We start from the raw sequence: 17900 nt of genomic DNA, 5'->3' as shown, positions 1-17900 counted from the left end.
TCCAGCTAAACTCTGGTCTAGTAAACAATCTCCAGTATTCCTGGTTTTGTTTTCCAGATAAATCTGAAACACTTGACTCCAAAATTTTGCATTTTTGATATGAAATGGGGAGTATAGGGACAGAAAATTCCCAAAACAGACACTGAAGGTGAGCTGAATTTAACCTGGCTCCCTGAGGAGACAGTCATTCTGCACTCCTTCTAAGATCGCCTCTCTCTTGGATCTCTCTATAGTCAGCAGAAAGAGAGATTAACCTGATAAACTGAAATTAGCCTTGATGACTCCTGCCCAAATTCCTTCCTTTGGTCTCATGGTGTCTCAGTGCCAACTACAGGTTCCTAATTTTTAGAAGAAATACATGGGAGCAACAGCAACAATTGCAAGGATAAGATTTTTAGATACTCTAAATAGAAATCAGTAAATATAAAATGAAGAAGTGGCACTCCATATACTCAGACCAAACAGAACAAGTTCTTATCTTTGTACTCAAATATTTGCATATGATGCGTTGCTATGAGAAGTTACATATTAGAACATCATGAGATGGACAGTGAAATGCTGGGGTCTCATGGTATACATACATACATACATATGTATATTTTATATATATATATATATAAATAATATATATAGTGTATGTATTATACTAGGAATATCTGATTAGCTAATTATGCTAATAACTCTAAAGATTGTTCATAAATACTGACATAAGAAAATTTACAACCGTATTTCTTGTTTTACACAGCCTCGCAGGAAGTAAAGGAACAGAAGTAGCATCTTACAAACTTCCCTTACCTGAAGTGTCTGAGAAAGCTTTACAAAATCCCTCTGCACTTGCTCACTGACATCCAATTCAGTCTGCAACCGCTGAGCTTTATTCTTTTCTTCAAACACCAGCTGTTCAAGGTTTGCCTGAAGACAAAAAGATTCTTTAAGCTACACTTAAACTGAACACAAAAAAGGGAAGCTTGTATAAGCTGATTAAAGCATGATACTAGAATGAGGATGCCCAGTTACAATCAGATGCCTGGCAAGAAGTCAAACCAATCACTCTCTGCCTCAGTTTTCCTAACTGCAAAAGAGGGGTTACCATCCAGCAGAGAAGTCAAGATTAAATTGGTTAAAATGTGAAAAAGTAAATCATCTTCAAAGGACTTCAAAAAAAAAAACCCAGTAGATTTCTGAGTTTTAACAGAGCCTGACAGTAGACGGATGGCAGTAATCTACTGGCAAAAATGTAATTATCTTGCTAAGTTTTAGTCAAAAATGCCTTAAAAAAAAAAGTGGAGGGAGAGAGGGTGGGGAGAGATCACAATTAATTCATCCAACTGCCAAAGTAGAGCTCTTTCCTACAGCAAGAGCAAAATGTCATTTATTCAAAAGTCTCAAGGGATACAAAGCAGGGTTTGGTTAATCAGGAAGCTTTTTATATGCAGAAATCTTACTGAAGCCTAACTTTGGAAGACATATCCTAACCAGAACAGATAATCAAAGCTGCAACAGTTCAGATCCACTGCTTTAGAATACACAGTGACTGGGACAGAGTTTTAAACAGTACCCCACAGTAACTATTGCAGGTGACTATGCACTGTCAGAATACTAGCTAACATTAAAAAGCTTCCTTTTCCATTCCTGTGTAGTAATACCCTTTGACCACTAGTTCGATCATCAAAGAAGATGCATATCTACTTAAGAGCCAGATAACCAGACACTACAGCTACCTTTGCTGCTGTCTCCTTCTTCAGCTGCTCTTCCAGGGTGTTTTTTGTTTCCTGCAGACTCTCCAGCTGCTGTAGGTTTTCCTGTGAAGAACTTTCCAACTGTATAATCCAAAAAAAAAATAAATAAATAAAATAAAATAAAACAAAAAAAACCCAAAACCAAAAAACAACAAAACTTAAAACACCTGATACTTTAATTTCACACAGTCCCTCTGTGCAGGAAGCATCCAGCCTGAATATCTTTCTTGGGACTTAAAAATACTTAGAAAGATGCTCAAATAACAACTCCCCCTCCCCCTGCTTCTTTCTATGTATGTCTTTTTCTTTCTGAAGCTGGAGAGAAATGGTCAAGGCTGATGCTTAGGTTACAGATTACCAGGTATATTATTAGGTAACCTAAAATTTAGATTAATGAGAAGACAAAACACCTGCTGTGTAACAGATCTATGAACGTGGCCCAATCTACACTGGCATCGAGACAGCAATTTTGTCCCTCTGAGTTCCAAGTGTGACTTTGTTTCTTCTGATACGGTCACAGAGCTAGTTACAACACTACGACAGCATACAGCATCAGCATGTGCACTAAGAACATTTACAAAAACACAAGAACTGATGTTCTTGCTTACAGAAAGGAAAGAGCAACTCCACCAATAAGTTAGCCTTCCAGTACCCCACAAGCAGATGGAGACAAAGGAACGGCAGTGTTAAAGTGTTCAAGACATCTTTTATCCTAGCTCGCTTTCCCTCCCAATACCGGATGTACTAAGCATTATACAAAAATATATTTAAAATGTTCCTGACACCTCAGAGGCAGCAGGAAGCAAGTTCATCTTTCAGATATGAGGAGGTTGAGTTCAAAAAATATACATATATATATATGTATATATATATACACACACACATATATATATATACCAGCACAGCGTCCCTTTCAAACACTTGATAGAATGAGCAGAAAACCCTATTCTTTTAGGCACAGACATAAAAATCCACAGTGAAAGGGCTCCTTACCTGCTCCTTTTCCACTTTTATTCTTTCTAATTCAGCTTTTAAACTAGAAATGGAAGCTGAAAAACAAAAATATTAAAGCTTGAATGCAAGAAAAGTGTAAGAAACAGGACAGCTCCTGCTTATTTCTGTTAATATTTAAAGGACAATTAAATGTATGCCACATCAAAGGTATGTCAAGGGGAAATAAATAGTGGTACTTTTGTTTTCAGCTGCACAGTTTGGGTGCATCTTTTAAGAAAAAATGGTCATTTTTAATAAATGCAGATAAAGCTACTCAATCAGAGAAATCTTCAATTATCTTACTACTTCCTAATATTATTATTTTGAAGCTGTTTTATCCCCTGCTCACCTATTTCCTCTTTGCAGTTCTCTATTTCCAGCTGTAGAGTTTCCTCTATATTTTCTTTCAAATATTGTTCCGCTTGAATCTGTTCTTTTAAGAATAAAATCTCCGCCTTCAGTTTCTCCTCAAGGTGATCTGCTGCTGTCCGCACACTAATTATGTCTTCTCGATATTTTAAAATCAGCTCACGGAGCTCCTGAATCAATGATTAGCAAGAAGCTGTATTACTGCAGGATCTTCAGATAAATACAATACTGTATTTCCCAATATTCAAGCCAAAGAAAAAGTTATTAGGTTTGTCTTAGCATACCAGATCTTCTATCCAGAAAGGTTTTAAAACAGAATTGCTCATGTTTGGCTTGGCCATGGTAGGTAAAGAGCTTATAAAGATCCGTATCTGTATGGACTTGGGGCTTCCCCTTGTTTGCATGCTTTTAAACCTCATGTGCTTGAGTGTAAGGGAGCGGGCATGGAAAGGATGATAAGGCTCACCATTATTCAGGACTCAGGATTATTAATGGTTCTTAACTGTAAGATCTGAACAGAAATTAAAGCGATTGCCTTAATTTACTCAAATCAACACTTACAGTGAAGCCACTGTGAGAGAACAATTGTGCGCCCAGTTGCAAAATGCAGCTTAAACTAGCTAACTGGGATACGCTGGCAGTTGGCTGACAACAAACCAGCTGTCAGGCCATGGTATCTCACTTGTTTTATTATCACCTGTCCATACGCTGAAGCATGCTCATGGCACTGCTCACAATCACCGGTGGGATCGGACAGCTGATTTCATACATCACAGACTTACACAGTTAAAATCCAAATTACTGTTCACTGTGAGTCAGTTTTTTATTAAAGAAGCTTCTTCCAGTGAGTCCTAGTCACATGCTTTATTGTGTTAATAGTTAATGATTTTTAAAGGTTTTACCTCTGTGGCTTCTGGTAGAACGAAATCTTCAGCTTGCTGTAAAGACACATGCAAGCTATGTTTTCCTTGAAGACTTTCATTATCTTTCTGTAGTCTCACCAACTCTTCTGAAACCTGCTCCCTTGACTGCGTCAGGACAGCCTTCAATGTAATAAAATAAAATAAAATAAAATAAAATAATACAAAAACCATACCTTCTCACTTCGGGTCAAATCTTTTCATGCCCCATTTATCATATTTGCTGCCATAGCTTTCAGAAGTCTGGTGAATTAGTACTTTTTATAAAGAAGCAGTGCAAAAGGGTTGTGTGGATCAGCAAGATCTGACTTCTGCTTAGCATGTCTATGCACCAGAAATAAAATCAAGAATTTTAACTGTACAGGCAGGCAAGAGAAAGCAAGCTATAAATACAGCATTGTTGTATCTCCCAGTTTTTTTCCATTTCTATTAGGTAGCTGTGATCATGCAGGCAGGGAAAAAAATTAAACGTGGTTTCTGGAGCTGGCAATACTGTTTATTAAGATCACCCAGCAACTCAGCTGTAAGATCAGGTTATGAAAAACTTTAAACATTCAATCTGAAATTCTCAGTGTTAGGTATCTGTCTCCCACTGTATTTTGAGGAAAACATCAGCTGAAATAGTTGATCCCTTTCCCATATAAGATACTGGGAAGTGATACTTGGCACCCTAACTTGAAAGACTAAGGCAGAATGTCAGACTGAACTCCAAAGGCAGAATTTCTCCCACAGAGCCTGAACCATAGCAGCTCCTTGGGAATACGGCAGAAAGGAGTGCTGATGGAAATTAAGAAACTCTGTGCAAGGCCTGTTGAGCAAAGGGTGTTAAAGAGTGAGCCTACAGACTGTTTTGGGTTCCACTCTTGCTGTCAGAACTCACTTGTTTAACAGTACCTTCACCTGTTTAAAATGCACAGTTCTCTCTGGTCAGGTGTAGCTAGTTTGCAAGACAAACAGTCCTTTACAAACACAGTGAGCTCCCAAGGTTAGACAAACAGCATCGGCAACCGATCCTTGGGATTAAGCTGTCTTACCATTTGCTCCTGGACACTTCTCTTTGCTTGCGAAAACGCCTGCTGCAGTTCGTTGAGGAAATTCTCTGACTTTTGACATTTAGCCATAAGTGAAGAGATCTTAAAAAAAAAATATATATATCCACAGAGATAAGGATACAGCCCATGAAACAGATTTGAAGAAGAAATAAACACTGAAGTTATGTTCTCCCCTATCATCCCTAACATACACTTTGAAACTTCAAATTCATCCACTAAAATTTCTTTCATTAATGGCTTACTTGGTAAAGCAATCGCACAGCTCAATCAGTAAGAAGTAAAGAGACACTACAATTCTATACCAGTAATATATTAACCTTCTATTTACAAAACTCTAAATAAGAAAGAAGTAATTCTAATCAAACTCAAATGTAAGACAGTTCAGAGCCACTGAAGGGAAACTGTAAAGCTGCCACCTAAATTTTCAGCATTTTCTTTAAGATAAACTAACTTTTTACTCCTTTTACTGAAAACACAGATATTCAAAAACTACAATTAAGTCAATACCACAGCAAGGCATGCTTAACAGCACAACTGTGCATTACTTAATAAGAGCATGCTAGTACAGCTAAAGAAAAATCCTATCCATATCATTGGAGACCAACTTTGATGACTGCTACTTCAATAGTAAAACAAAATATTGCATGAGAAAGAAAAATGAAAATCTTTCAGCTCAAGAGAAGCAAATCCAAAGTCTTGTATAAAAAGTATTTTTCCCATATTGTAATCTTTAACAGATGTAAGCTGACTTCTTTTTTACAGCTACAAATACCACACGTACTGTTTGGCTCCATTGTGCTAGGAGAGCCATGTATACATCCCAGACTGAAAAAAATATCTTCACATCTGGCTATTACTTTAAACAATCGTAAGTCTAGTGCACATTCTGGATCATCTGCCTACTCAGATCCTCATTAACTGAGCATCTTCACCATTAGTCCATTAACTGTGTGGCAAATACTGATCTGATTAAGTGGTATAAACAGCAACTCAGTAACAAAGAACACGGGGCTACTTCCACACATTACTCAAATTCCAATGATCATCTCCGTAACAGATTAACAGAAAAAGAATCTCAGATCTAACAAAGCATACCATATTTTAGATAAAACACAATTCCAGGTGTCTGCAAAACAGGTCTTTTAAGTTACCAAAACCTTAAGTTACAGACATAGCAGTACACCTCAAATCATATCCTAAGCCTGTTATAAAATAAGCTAAGAGAAAAGTATCTTGCTAAAGAACTAGGATGTTGTCCAATAGCACAAAATAAACAGAAAACACCATACAGTCCTTCAGCTTGGACCATAAATTTGCTAAATTATTAATGAGATTTATTCTGCCATTTTGAAACCTGACTTTCTGACATTTTATTTGAGAAACATGGCTTGGATATTAAACTGACAGGATTCAAAATGAAAGAAGCAATCTAGAAAAAACTGAGTCATAACTGAGTCAGGAGATGCAACTTTAGAACCAAAACTGGGACATGGTAACAGAAGCATGCCAGACTCATATGGAAGCTGTGGCAGACTGCCAGTTAGATGGATCATAACTAACCCTAGAAATTCTCATTTTTGTTGCCTCTACGGCAGACAGTCCGTGCACATCTAACGCAAGAGAAGAGTTCCGGTCACATACAAGGAATCAGGAAACATTATTCACAAGTAACATTACTACAAAATGTTAGTACCTGATTAGAGGAGTCTTCGGCGCTTTGTTTCATGTAATCCTCCAATTCTTGTTTATCTTTCATTGTTTTTTCCAGTTGGTCATTAGCCTGCCTCAGCATCACCTGCAGCTTTTTCACCTATGTTGTTGCAAGAAAATAATTTAACTTTCCATTCTTGGGGTGGGAGGGAGGATACTTATTCCCTGGACATAAATATAACCCACCCCATATCCCACCTCTGAACAACAGAACAAATCCCCCAAACCCCTTGGCAATCCAAAAGCTCCTTTAGTGTTCTTTTGAAAGAAACACGTTGCATCACAAATTGCACCTCTAAGAAAACACAGGATACCAAATTGTACTGGACCATTGCCACGTAAAGGCTCCAGTCACTGATTTTTGCAGCAGAATGAGACTCATGTCTTTCCTACCCTTCTGAAGACGGTTCAATGCATGGTAGGGAACAAAGCCTCCAATATTTTAGAGTCATTTTATGCTGCTAAGATGAGCGCCTCTAATCTTTTCTTCATTGTTAACAATTCTCGCAGTATCAAAGAAAGCAGAATTTAATACACAAAAAACATTTTGGAATATGAATTATTAAGAACAGTGACTTCTGCATGAGCACAACACTTTTTATGGAACAGTGCCTCCACTACAAGATTTTATAGTATCATGCAAAGTTGCTCCCTGAGGTAAATACTTAAGAAATATGTGTATGCAGAGTCCACGATCATAAACAAGCAGTAACAAATCGGATTATGTCAGTAAAATGATATAAGTATTCCAGATTTTATGTATGTTGACATCCTTCAGTTAAAACCAATGAATAAAACAAAAGATGGTTCATTGCTGCATTCTTAGTAATTCCTAAAGCCAAAAAATTCTTGCTAGAGCTGGCAGAGAAATCCCACCTGGTCTCTTGTCTCAGCCTCCTGAATCTGGATCCCTTGCAACTGCTTCTCATAATTTGAGCACATATCACAGCGCCTGCCCAGCTTGTTCCCTGCATTCTGCACCTGGGAACACAGAGTTATCACCTGCCGTAAGAGTCAAACTTTTTAAGGAACGTAGGAGTGCTGTACACTCTGAGGTGTGTTGTTCATACAAAAATGAACGTTTTGAATACAAAACATATACTTGAGTACATACAAAACGAATATTTTGTTCACAGAAAATATTATGAATAATCATGTAGAATCATGTAACAAAGACTATGTCACTCTAAAAGCTAAAGGGTAATGTAAAACAGCCGCTGTGTATCAGGTTTTCCTGGCATAAATCCTACTGCTAGCACAAGAGCAATAAGCCATGGCATGCAAGAGTTTATCAAGTCATTCAGTGAGTCCTTTTGAAATATAGTACTTAACAGTCTGCATAGAAATAGACATCCTGGAGAAGAGATTTCAATGGGCGATAGCATTTTTTCATGCAATTATATTCTACTACAAGCCAACATTATATACAGTATCACAGATCTTTTTGATCAGCACAAATAAATTAAAAAGAAAGTCAATTCACCAGGTCTGGACTTTCTTCAGAACCTTTTTCTCCCTATAACTGAGCTTTGAACATTTTTGCAATGACATTTACTAGTTTTGTGCTACAGCCATCATCAGGTTTTATTTACTTTTCTAATATCATCCTCCAGTGTTGCTCAGTATCGGAGACTGAATAATCAGCTAGAAAAATAATTGATCTGACTCAGTCTGATCTGCACTGTAAAGAGAAAAAGGGAAGCAATGAAGTAGAATACAGACATTTATTTGGTAAAATAAAACAAAACCAAACAGTCCCAACAGATAGGAAGCAAAAAGGGTTGGCGGGGGGATGACGACGACGACATAGAGGAATAAAGAGAAAATGAGCTGTCACTTTGCAAATGTAATAGTTCTGGCTAAAGAGACAAGTGGAAGTTTTTCCAGAGCTACAGCTCTAAGTCGGGTCCGAGCTGGAATCCCTTTTCGCTGCTCCACATTCCTCCCACACAGAGTGGCATTCACATGCCCTGCCTGTACTCCTGCCTCCAGAAATATGTAGGAAGGAGTGTATTTCTTCTATGAATTCTAAGAAAGGGCTAGAGTGAAATGGCATCCAAATGTTAATGCAAGCAAATGCTCAAGTGTCCAGGATTTAACTTGAATCCGAGATCACTACATGTAGTTTACCTCGTTTACCTCTCTTCCCATTATAGATTAGTAGCAACACAAAAAAAATAGCAACATTACAATAGGTTTGGAGAGATCTTTGCAGACACCTGCATTCCTATATTACTCTTTTTTTCTCCTCGTCTTCCCTTTCACTCATTTCTGGTAATCTGTTACCTTCCTTCCTGCCACCTCTCCCTTCCCGCTTTTTTTAATTGCTCCTTGGCTGCTCTTCTTCTGAAATAGTAAGTACAGGAGCCACACAATGCTCCTCTCTTCAGCAAAAGACCATATGCATGTTTTGGACTGGCATCATACAAAGCTACTGAAGAACTGGCATGCAGAACACTCAGAAGCAACAGTTTCTGCAGTCACCCGTATGGAAAGAGACTGATGCTGGCAGAGCGTTAAGTCCAGTCTGCTGCCTGTTGCTCTCAAAAATTTGGTTTCTTAAGAAGTATGTCCCCGACAATTTTCTGAAGTTTGCTCTGTAGCAGCCTGATATTATGGATATTTCAGTTGCTCACTTCTGAAGTATGTACCATGCATAACCCTCTGTAAATATACTGGCTGTACCAAACAGCACTGTTAGCTCTACTCCTTTTCTTAGCCAAGTCCAGTTGGACTATAATTTCTTTTTTCTTAGATTCCCATTTTCTCCTTCATTTCTCCCATCTTCTTCCTTCCCTGCCTCAGATTTGCCAGACTAAAGGCTACACCTGCCAGGCCCTCCCCTAACACTGACAGCGACCGCTGAAGACGCATGTTGGCTACTCACCTCTTTCTGCAGAAGGTTCCACTCAGTCTCGCTAACCAAGCGGTAACCGCTAGGGGATACATAAGCACTTTCGACCCCTTGTGTAACACTGGAAAGAAGGGAAGCAGTCTCTTCTTGCTCTGGTGTCATTGCTTTGATTGCTTTTTCCTGATCTTTGGTTAACATGAACCCACTTGGCATTTGCAGAGACCCAAGCGAAGCTGTATCAAAGTTCTCAGACACTGAGTCTGCTCCAACAAGTGGTCCAAAATCTGACTCATCCAGGTTCCCAGCAGATTTTGCTTTGTTGTTGTATCCTAAAGCTTTGGACTGTAAAGATCCAGATGTCCCCAGACTGTCTGTTGACTGTGCTCTCCGTAGTCCATCCTTAAACATATCATTATCTGATTTATTGAAAGACTCACCAGAAGACAGAAGCAAGTCTGCATCCAATGAATGGACTGAGCCATGGGTGCTGTTTAAATGCACCTGGAATTGAAAAACAAGGAAGAAAGATTTAAATACTCCGTTTCAGAAGTGCTGTATAAAAAGACACTTAGCTCGACACTAAGGATCAGACATGATAACTGCATGGCTGTTGAACTTACATGGCCAAAAACCTCACCTTACACAGTTGTCTGTAGTTTAACACACACCTGTGCACGTGTGCACACACAGACACAGACAGACACACAATAATGCTATTTTACACATGCCAACCAACCACCTAACTTAGCAACCAGTGACCACAGACTAGCCTAATCAGTGTAAATTAAAAACAGAGACCTACAGGCAGATTAGCAGTTAGCTGCAATACACCTGCTGAACATTCAGATTTAACAGATCTAATTCTGAAGATTTAGGTGTGTTAGAAAGTGGTTGTAAATTTCAACAGACATTAACAACAATTAATATCCCCAATGCAGAAAAGTTGTAATTTTTAACTGGATCTCTCCAGTTTGAGAGATCTGTTGGAAGTATTGTCTTCCAGTCTTTATTAGAATTTACATATTCAAGTGCAACTCCAAAAAGTATTTAACTGCTTATTAAGAATTATAAACTGTAGAGAATAAAGAACATTAAGTTTCCATTTGTATTTATAATGAACACACTGAGGAATGCAAAATTGTCTGAAGTTGCTTTGAATTATTCAATTGTTTTACCTCTTCATTAGAAAACTGTGTAAGGGATTCCTCGTGGGTTAGAGAACACGAAGCTTTCGTTTCATCATCTGAATCCTTTTGTTTCTGCTCCTTTCTTTTGCTAAGTCTCTGCTGATCATCTTCTTCCTAGAAATCAGTGGTCAATGGACAAAGCATGTAACCAGGATTCACTTTTGTCCTAGCAGCCATGACATTAGCTTTCAAGATAAGCTAAGCTTCAAAGACAACACTGGGCAGGATTCATTCGGTTAAAAAGCTAGTATTCATCTCACAAGGCACTTGTGCCTCTATGCTGATCTAAAGGAGAACTTAATTTTTCACTTTTAGTTGATGACCTTAAAAATAGCTAGTTACACGAGCGACGGTATGTAACCTGCTAACATACTTGCATCACTAATGACCTCACTTATATCAGCATGAACATTAAAACCAAAAGTGAAAAGAAAAAGTACCTTAATCACACTAACCAATGCAATAGAACATACACAAAATTGCTCAAGAAGACAGACATTAAAGAATAGTAAGTCATAAAGCATGTACACAATCACTTGTATAAGAAGATTTACTATGAAGCTCTTTCAGTTTGTTCCTGAGCAAGGTACACAAAGGAAAAAAACCTAGAAGTGAAATTTGCCATCCCAACATCCTTAACACAGTTCTTTTGCATCACAAAAAGGCATTTCTTCTTCTAAGTTAAAATTCTGGATATTATTAACCTTTCCTTTAACAATAATAGCAAAATTACTTTTTTAGTTACTATATATATATGAATATTAAAATATTTGTACAAATGACAGCTAATAATTTTAATAGAAACTGTCTTTTTTTGGAACTTTTAACAGTTAACTCAAGTTAAGAATACAATTAAAACTATGGTTTGTTCTCTCATCTCTAGCATGTGCTTTCAGAACCCAACAGACCATTATCAACTTCTACAGTCTTTTTCTATAAGAGAGGAAAGCACCAAGTAACCTGATCCTTTTTTTTCAGTTCCTCAACTTGTCGGAGCTGCTCCGAGGTCAGAACTATTTCCATACGTTGCATGTCCCTCATCAACAAACGCTGAGACTCCAAGAACTGGTCATTGGCTTTTTGCCATGTGTGTTTCAACTGGTTGTGCTGTTGTCGTTCTTGCTCTAAGAGATGGCAGACTATTCAAGAAGAGAAAATGTCAAAAATTTTTTAAATCTCCTTCCAAAGAGAAACATGCTCATGAATAAAAGTAGTTGTTTTTCTAATCAGAAACAGTCAGGTTTTGTTCAACATCTATTTAGGATGAAATATGATATTTTTGTAATTCCTAATCCTGGCATGGGAATATGGATGTATTACCAACAACTTATGATTTCCCAATTAAAAGACTAACATTGTAACTTTGAAAATAAATTCTGATAGGTCTTTTTTAATTGTCCTTCTTAAAATGATGCCTTGTAAGTTTCTATTTATTTCAGCAGAAGATTCCGCTTTTTGTTCCTCTACAGTGATTCTGTGCTGTACTAGCATTCATATACACTGACCCATCTATTCCATCACTGGGCATTCAAAATGGACGTATTCCAGAGTTGGAAGCAAATTCTTGCTAGATTGTCTTATGGAAATAACGCTAATAATTCTATACAAATAAGGAGACCAGCAAAATCACTTTAATAAGAATGAAGTTTGCAATACCATGAATTTCTATTTCTCACCACCACCCTCAGAAGGAATGGATTTGTTACTTTTCTCCCTCATAAGAGGACTCCAAAGCTGATCATTCTGTTAACATTTCAAGAGCTTTCACATTTAAATTATCCCTTTTTTTCCCCACTACTTTTTTCAATACAACACAGATAAGAAACCAGAAGAGAATAAATAACTATGTTGTTTTTTGCATCCTCAGTGTAGGAACATCAAAAGGATTTTCATTAGATAGGTACCTTCATGCAGTTCTTTCCGTAACTTCTCTGCATCTTCTTGCAGGACTGATTTTTGCGTATTGAGAACAGCCACATACATCTCTAAGTCTGTCCTACATGACTTTTCAGCTTCCAAATAATGATTTAATTCTTTAACCTGAATAAAGAGAGAGAAAACCATCTCAGTGGAGGACACTCTCAAGCATTTCCTTTTTATTACAAATTATAGTGCCTCCTGTTTGAGTAACATACAGCTGCCAAACACAAGTTTGTTTCTAGAAATCAAGAATATTCAACTACCAGTGAGCAAGTACTATTTTTATTAAATTATTTACTCATTAAAATTCTGCTAAATCAAACATTTAAGTATATTGAGAGCTTCAGCAGTGAGATCACAACAACAACAGCATCAAACACAGAGATGGTGAAGAGGCTAGTATCCAAGAACAACAGACAGTAATCTTTTAAGTAGCACTGATAAGCCAGCAGCTCAATTACTGTATCTGGTTTGGGGTTTTATACCTCTGAAAAGGATGTGGAGACAGTTCAGAACAGAGTGACAATAGACAGAAAACATGACTATGAGGGAAGATAGAACTAAACCAGGGATGTTAGCCTAAGATAAGAGAAAACTGGAGGATGGTAGAGGGGAAAAAAAAAAAAAACCCAAACTCGTGAAAGATTGCTGTAAAGGAAAAGAAAAATCTGTCCTTGGAGGATGGGATAAAAAGCAGTTACACTAAGGAAGAATGAGGAAATATATCAGGAAGTGTTTTTTTTTTTTTTTTTTTGTTTTTTTTTTTAAACAGCAAAGCCAACAAAGAACTGGAATAACAGGCCTACAGAGATTATAGAATCTCCACTGAAAATCTTTTTTTTAAGATAAAGCTACATAAATGTCTGTCAAACACAGTATGTACAGATGGGTCCCACCTCGGAACACGGAACTGGCCAAAGACTTTCTTTACGGTCTTACACAGCTTTATGACTTTCTGAGTCTGGAATCACATGAATTTTTATTTTAAAGAAAGTGAAAGCCTTCAGGCAATTCCTGTCTGGCTCTACAGAGTTGTTGTTCATCTTCTTCGACACATCCCAGGAAGCTCCAGAAGCTAATTCAGAATTCCAAAATAATCCTTCTGTGTTAATTTGCCATTAATGGTGGGGTCAATTTCTCCTGCCTTAGGATACTAAGTCTTCTGTCTGCAAGCCTGTCAGCCTTTGGAAGGAGAAATGAGACCCAGAGAATCACCCTTGGGAAGGCTGGAACAGCCTTGCAGAAAACAGAAGAAATGCATTGTTTCATTGATCCAGCTAAATACCTGACACTGAAAAACAAAATAGCATGACTCAAAGCAGACCTGAGACTGCATCAAGAGTGACAGAAAAGTTAAAGGTATCTCGCATTCTGCGCAACTTGTCAGTCCTCATACCAGTCTAATAATACAAATCAAAATAATGCCTTGAATTTTTACAGTGCCATTGATCAAAGCACTTTAACAACCTCACAACTACCTGTGTATTTAAAAAGAGAAAAGAGGGCAGGGATACACAGAAAAGTTGGACCAGCATCTCCTTGCTAGATAAAAAATAGCAATTCTTTCACATTCAGCTAAACAGGTGACAAAAATAGAACTATTGAGAACGCGAGACATGAGGAATAATGAAATAGAACTGACTGCAAGTAAATGAAACGTGTGAAGTATTTTCTTTGTTAAGAATCACTGTCCAAAGTGGAACTTTTGAAAAACAAAAACAAACAAAAGCAAACCCATAAAGAAAACAAACCCACAAAATTTCAAAAAAAAAAAAAAGATAAAACAGCTGTTCTCTTTTTCAAGAGATTTATGCTTGTCTTTTACTCATCCCACTGAGTGCCCTGCTCAGATTTTAAGAGCGCTGACAGACGCGAGCAAAATTCCTGGTCCTGAAACCTTTCCTACAGTGGAAGAGAGAGACAAGAGGAGGGAGTTGAGCACAAGAAAAGAAAGGATTCATATCTTCTCCCCTGCCCCAAATTCGGCCTTGCAATGAAAATGGATTAGCATAAACAAATCTACAAAGAAGGGAAAATGCTGCAGCACGGCCTATCAAACAATACAGTAAAATTGTCAAGACTGTTACACTCCTCCCTCAAACCCCACACCATCCTCTAAGTGGAACTAATAGGGAAGACAAGAGGTAGAATTTGAGCAAGTCAGTAGCATCTATTATGATTATCTTGTAAAAAAAAAAAAAAAAAAAAAAAAAAAAACGTGAGCTAGAAGACCACAAAGAAAAACACCCAAATACTAGGTTATTTTGTAATTTCAGCATACTTGATTTTCAAGATAAAATATTTATTAAAAAAGCTATCCTTCTTTCTGTATAAAACAACACATTAAATGCAACTGCTTTATACCAATTGCAGATATTAGTTATCTTCCACAGCTGATGAGAAAGTTAAACAGGATTTCTGAGACCTCTGAAGGATATAGAAATCCTAGGTAAATCTCTTATACTTTAAGGAAAGCTCAGACTCATAGAAAGTGATACTGTAAGTTGCTGCCAAGAAAACAAGAAAGGACACAAAAAATTCTGCTCATATTGCCTCAGTTTTATGCCTAGAATTAGAAACCAAAAATGCAGATGCTGGAGGGAAATAGATTAAAAACTTGTGCCAAATGCAAATCTTTCTGTGACTTTAAGCATGACACTAATCTAACAGCCAGACTTCTGGAGAGGTGAAACCAAGCTATTTTTCTAGAGCTTTACTTTTTCGCTTTTATTGACAGTAGAGCTGAATTTATGCAATTTAAGCTAAGCATAGATGATATACACATGTAACCCAACTCTAAAAACAGAAACACGGAAGTACATAAATAGGCCAAATGTGTTATTTGCACTACAGAAGAAGAGAGATTTTGTGCATGAGAAGCTTCGTATACCGCTTCTTCTCTTTAGAAAGTTTGTCATTGCTTACCTGCATCAAACTACCATGACGCCAGATTCACATTAGGAGAAAATTAAACTCCACCTCACCTTTGATGCTTCCAGCTCTTTTATTTTTTCTTCAGCTCCTGTCAGTTTTTCCTTTAGAGCTGCAATCTCCTTTTCCATAGGCATCACAACTGAACGAAGCTTCTCAGCATCTTCCTGGGCCTGAAAATTAATGCAATCAATTATTAATACATTATCACAGTTTTCACTACAACATTTTGCATTATGGGAGACATCTGGAGAAAAAAACCCTATGCCAATAAAAATAGCTGACTAAACTTCCATTTCAAATGCTCATCTTATTGCTATTTGTTTAGTTCGGCAGTCATCTCTATGACAACATGGTGCATTTACTCCATTCACTGAAGGCAGCTGAATTTTAAAACCATGGATGGATTGGACCATGAATATCTGCTTTTAAAGAGACTGTCAGTAAATCTATCACTCAACACTCCAGAGAAAATCTATGAATCATGCATTTTCAAAATATGTAGACATTTCTGTTATTAAAGGCCTAACTGTCCTGCAATTTGCTGCCAAATAACACACAAAAAATGTATATGACAAGAACTGCATGGTGAGTTACTGATTGTTCATTTACTTACTCATTTTATGATGTTCATTTACCTATTCATCTCTGCTTAAAAAGCAAAGGGATCTGCACAGTAACACACAGCATAGCTTGGTTCTGTTTTGGAAATCCATTTCTAAACTTTAAATTACTACTGATGTAGCATCAGTTTTTGGTGTTACTGTACTAAATACTTCAAAATTATATATAGTCAAGCTATCACAAAAGCCATGATATTTCCAAAAAAGCAGTTCTAGAAAGATCAAAGCAGAATAAGAAAATAAGACGACCGATATGAGAGAACAGAGAAAGAACGAGGTAAAAACAGTAAGAACTAAAACGAGAAATAACACTGAGCATTCAAATCCAGCCTTGCACAGGGCGGCCCTGACATCCCCGCTCCTTATACTCTCCGACATTCCTCCACGTATGTCCTAAAACCTGCCCAAGTGAGAGCAACAGCTCCCAGAGACTCCACAACAGCAAGCAGACCACTCCAAGGAAAATTCAGGCTCGAATATTCACCACAATAAAATTGTTTAAGCCGCAAAGAACTTAAGCTACCTAATTTTTGTTGTGTTTATATATGGAGGTTCACGCTGTTCAATTACTCTCTATCCTCTACTGGCAGAATTTGCAAGAAAAAATGAAAACTGTGTCCCAAAACAGAAGCTTTCAAAGATGACACTTCTCCTGATCTTACCAGCAAAGATAACTGTTACACTAGGTGACACTCATGTCTTGTTTTAAATCTAGATTCGGATATATGTTTCGGGGGTTACTCACTAGATTTCCATTTTCCAGTCAGTTTGTGGACAACTGCATTCTGAACAAGACCTTCCGCAAGAAAAAGAGGTAACGGAAGACTTCAATGGATTCAAAATCAGTTAAAACAAATAGATAAAAAAAATAGTATCACAATACCTGGCCAACGTATGAGTGCTACCAGGCCCTTGGGCTCCAAAAAGCTTTAAAAAAACAATTCTACAGACAAAGCAAAACTAAATTTCTTCACGTTTCTTTCACTTCTGGTGCGTTCCGTCACCGCTAGCTTGCTTGTCCAAAGAGGACAAACAAAACCTGTGGGAAAACGTGAAGGGCCTCAGAAGACACGGGGCACGTGACTGCCACACGCGCGCACACACCCCGTCGCTGGCGGCCAGCCGCTCGGCAGCCACAGCCTTCGAGCAGGCGGGAGCAGGGGCTCAGCTGCAGGCATCGCTGAGCATCTCGTTCCTCGTACCGGCTCCATTCATTCCAACCCACCCAGAGCACGCTCACGTGGACTAGGGCGCCCAACATTTTTAGAGCTGTTGAATAAGCTTTTTCCTACTTATTCACGATATCTGCAAGAACATTTCAGCGCCACTCTGATTTCACATTGCTCAACGCTGACGACAAAGCAACAAATTCTTTTGAGCTGGAACCAACCAACTCAGAGACACTGTCAGAAAGTTCACCAAAGACAAAACCAGACTGTTTAGCAGCGACCAGCTGGCAGGACAGAACTGCACGTATCAAATTCCACCTGACAGAAAAATCCCTCTAGCTTCCACTTCTTTGTGGACACAACTGAAGTTTGCCCCTTTTGTTGCAAGGTTTTGCAAACAGGATATATATAAAAGGTCAGCCTGAGGCTGAGC

The 17900-nt window shown here is 37.9% G+C and overlaps 1 protein-coding gene across 3 annotated transcripts in view; it reads right to left on the bottom strand.

Annotated features, from left to right (window-relative positions):
• RABEP1 (rabaptin, RAB GTPase binding effector protein 1) overlaps positions 1-17900 on the bottom strand; it is a 44571-nt gene that overhangs the window by 1949 nt on the left and 24722 nt on the right. For all 3 annotated transcript variants that reach the window (XM_062592692.1, XM_062592693.1, XM_062592691.1), the window contains exons 5-17: positions 15729-15848; positions 12729-12864; positions 11785-11963; positions 10813-10938; positions 9671-10138; positions 7660-7764; positions 6767-6883; positions 5056-5154; positions 4004-4144; positions 3082-3271; positions 2733-2788; positions 1722-1820; positions 796-912 (exon numbers count right to left, since the gene is read on the bottom strand). In XM_062592692.1, coding sequence (XP_062448676.1) covers positions 796-912; positions 1722-1820; positions 2733-2788; positions 3082-3271; positions 4004-4144; positions 5056-5154; positions 6767-6883; positions 7660-7764; positions 9671-10138; positions 10813-10938; positions 11785-11963; positions 12729-12864; positions 15729-15848 — 1953 coding nt within the window. The remainder of the gene's footprint in view (positions 1-795; positions 913-1721; positions 1821-2732; positions 2789-3081; positions 3272-4003; positions 4145-5055; positions 5155-6766; positions 6884-7659; positions 7765-9670; positions 10139-10812; positions 10939-11784; positions 11964-12728; positions 12865-15728; positions 15849-17900) is intronic.

The sequence above is a fragment of the Rhea pennata genome, chromosome 20 (genome assembly GCF_028389875.1).
Source record: "Rhea pennata isolate bPtePen1 chromosome 20, bPtePen1.pri, whole genome shotgun sequence".
Taxonomy (NCBI): domain Eukaryota; kingdom Metazoa; phylum Chordata; class Aves; order Rheiformes; family Rheidae; genus Rhea; species Rhea pennata.
Note: the sequence above shows the minus strand (reverse complement) of the source record. Positions and strands in the feature narration are given on the sequence as shown.